Source organism: Seriola dumerili, unplaced genomic scaffold (assembly GCF_002260705.1).
Source record: "Seriola dumerili isolate Sdu_G_001 unplaced genomic scaffold, Sdu_1.0 BDQW01000290.1, whole genome shotgun sequence".
NCBI lineage: Eukaryota > Metazoa > Chordata > Actinopteri > Carangiformes > Carangidae > Seriola > Seriola dumerili.
In genome coordinates this window covers 181,052-184,197 of record NW_019174545.1, presented here as the reverse complement: position 1 = coordinate 184,197, position 3,146 = coordinate 181,052, and the positions used below count along the sequence as shown (strand labels likewise).

At 40.7% G+C, this 3,146-nt stretch overlaps 1 protein-coding gene and 1 long non-coding RNA gene across 2 annotated transcripts in view; both read left to right on the top strand.

Annotated features, from left to right (window-relative positions):
• The first annotated feature begins 886 nt into the window (after nt 1–886).
• Nucleotides 887–3,146, top strand: part of LOC111230776 (eosinophil peroxidase-like) — a 13,536-nt gene continuing 11,276 nt past the window's right edge. Inside the window, exons 1-5 of the mRNA XM_022757603.1 lie at nt 887–936; nt 982–1,157; nt 1,274–1,406; nt 1,705–1,834; nt 2,081–2,287. Coding sequence (XP_022613324.1) covers nt 887–936; nt 982–1,157; nt 1,274–1,406; nt 1,705–1,834; nt 2,081–2,287 — 696 coding nt within the window. The remainder of the gene's footprint in view (nt 937–981; nt 1,158–1,273; nt 1,407–1,704; nt 1,835–2,080; nt 2,288–3,146) is intronic.
• LOC111230883 lies at nt 2,397–3,146 on the top strand. The gene is made up of 3 exons (XR_002665459.1): nt 2,397–2,510; nt 2,695–2,824; nt 3,067–3,146. It is a non-coding gene; the product is annotated as an uncharacterized LOC111230883 (long non-coding RNA).

The window sequence follows — 3,146 nt, the reverse complement described above, 5'->3', positions numbered from 1 at the left end:
CCAGGTGTCACTAACGGTGATTTCTCTGACAGAAAAAGTGCTATATATATATGGAGGACAAATTGGTGTAAAATGCACTAACTCCTGACTGCAGGTGGAGGATCAAACTGGGACGTCACAGGTACTGTGGTCGAGCTTCTTGTCTAACTCTTTACCTTTCACATAGTGTTTCTTCATGCTTGTGAATAGCAGATGCACCTCACATTCAGGCAATCATGCACTCGTTATATATTTTTAAGTAAGGATTTTAAAGAAAAGTTAGAAAAAAATCTGTATATAAACAGTTTGGGTTCTTTTGTACATGACAGGACTGTGCCTGTCTTTTTCAGAGATGAAATGGTTTATGTGTCTGATAGCTGTCGGTCTTTACCTGTGTTTGCAAAGCCATGTAAATGCTGGTGAGTATTATGAAATTGGAAAATAATTTCATTATAATAATTTCATATCTATGACATTGAATGAAATACAGTCGTTATAAATGTGTATAAAATAGTCTCTTGCTAAAGTTTATTTTGTCAAATTGATAAAAAATAGAAATCAGAGAAGATATATTGAAACAGTGTTTTGCTGTAATTACTGAACTGACATTAATTGAATTGAAACTTGCAGATAAAAAAAATCCATAAATTTTAAGAAATCAGGCAGAAGAAGAAAGCACAGAGACAGGTGAGTGGATTGTGTTTAAGACAACAAAGAGCAGATTTACTGTGAGATTTCTTTTTTCCCATCAGGATCACGTTTGAGCAGAAGTGTCATTGAAAAAGCGGTGACTGAAGCAAAGGCCACTGTGGACTCAGCTTATGAGTACTCCAGAAAAGAGTGAGTGCACACATCTGCTCAATTTGCTGCACATGTTCTGCAGTGAGAGAAAAATAAATGGCAGAACATGAACGTATCAGATATATTCAAACTGCAGATTACATGGCATCAGAAGCAGTGACATCTAAGTGCTGATAAATCGGACCTCTCCACACAACACAGGAGCATTGATCGTGTCAGGAGGAATGCAGCGAGTCCCTCAGACGTCCTGCGGCTGTTGAAACAACCCGCTGGACCAACCCGCACTGCTGTCCGTGCTGCAGACTATATGGATGTTGCTGTGAAGCTGTTGAAGAGGTCTCTGGACAGACGTCCAAAACGCTCCATCAATGCCACAGGTGTGTATCCAAACTACAGTGTCTTTTTATTTTTATTTTTTTAATTTTCCATACAGGCTGCTTGAAGTTACTAAGTTAGTCAGCTAAAATGTCTATCCCTTGCCTCTGTGAATTAGATTTGATCTCTGAGGAGGACCTGGAGGTCGTCGCTGATCTGACAGGCTGCTCTCCCCGACACCGTGTCCCTTCTTGCAAGACAACTCCAAATTTAGACAAGTTTCGCACTGCAAGCAGCACCTGCAACAATAGGTGAGGCACCTGCTAGATCATTTTTTTAAGAGAGGAACCAGGAAAAGAACAAGCAACAAACAATCAAGCTAATTGACTGCTTAATTTTTGCCGCCGTGGTCAATTTGAACCTTGTAAAAGATTCCACCCCCGTGTTCTGTCTTTTTCGTCATTTGATTTCACAACTACAAAAACTAAAAGTGGGTGTGGATGGTTGGAATGTTGGCAGTCAAGTATAAGACTGTTTGTTCATGTTGTTCATGATACACCCAGGTGCAAGACAAAGAGAAACAATAATAAAGGATTTTTTCTCCCTCAGAGAAAACACTCGCTGGGGATCCTCCAACATACCTTTCACCCGCTGGCTCCCTGCTGAGTATGAGGATGGCACCTCTCTGCCTAAAGGCTGGAACCCTAAGCTGAGAGTCAACAAACATTTTCTTCCATTGGTAATGTATTTATATATATATTCTATATAAAGAACCATGTGCTGTACAAACTGTGAGAGAATAATTGTACAGGAAAGCGAAGTGCTCCTGAGGAGGTGTAAAAAATATTGAAACAATAAATTGAATATTTAATCACATCTGCAGTGATGCTTAATGTATTTTCTCACTTGTAAAATGAGAGATAATCAATGATAGATGTATCAATCACTTTCATCAAGGTGATCATTGTCTACATCCTGTCCCCAGGTAAGGGAAGTGTCCAACCAAATTCTGCGCACAGCTAACTCTGATGTGGAGAGCGACCCTCTCTACACTCACCTGGTGACAATCTTTGGCCAATGGACTGACCACGACCTGACCTTCACTCCTCACTCTCCTGTCATCCGCTCATTCAATAATGGTATTGACTGTGACAAGAGCTGCGAACGCACAGAGCCCTGCTTCCCCATTGAGGTCAGTGTCACTGCATCACAAAAGAAAAGATGCGAATACACACACACACACACACACACACACACACACACACACACACACACACACACACGATTCATCTGAGGAGGACCTGGAGGTCGTCGCTGATCTGACAGGCTGCTCTCCCCGACACCGTGTCCCTTCTTGCACTACAACTCCAAGTTTAAAATATGTTTCGCACTGCAGCCAGCACCTGCAATAACGGGTGAGGAACTTTTCATTTTTCGTTTCAAAATAACAGATAATGAAAATAGGTGAATGATACCGAGGATAATGTACCTGGTTATAATTTGGCTAAATGTTCCTTTTCCCCGAAGAAGAGCCATGAAACTTATTCCCAAAACAGAGAAGATAACAAGATCAATGATGATTTTTTCTCTGACATATAGAGAAAACACTCGCTGGGGATCCTCCAACATACCTTTCACCCGCTGGCTCCCTGCTGAGTATGAGGATGGCATCTCTCTGCCTAAAGGCTGGAACCCTAAACTGAGAGTCAACAAACATTTTCTTCCATTGGTAATGTATTTTATATATATATTCTATATAAAGAACAATGTGCTGTACAAACTGTGAGAGAATAATTGTGCAGGAAAGAGAAGTGCTCCTGAGGAGGTGTAAAAAACAGTTATAAATTGAATATTTAATCACATCTGCAGTGATGCTTAATGTATTTTCTCACTTGTAAAATGAGAGATAATCAATGATAGATGTATCAATCACTTTCATCAAGGTGATCATTGTCTACATCCTGTCCCCAGGTAAGGGAAGTGTCCAACCAAATTCTGCGCACAGCTAACTCTGATGTGGAGAGCGACCCTCTCTACACTCACCTGTGACA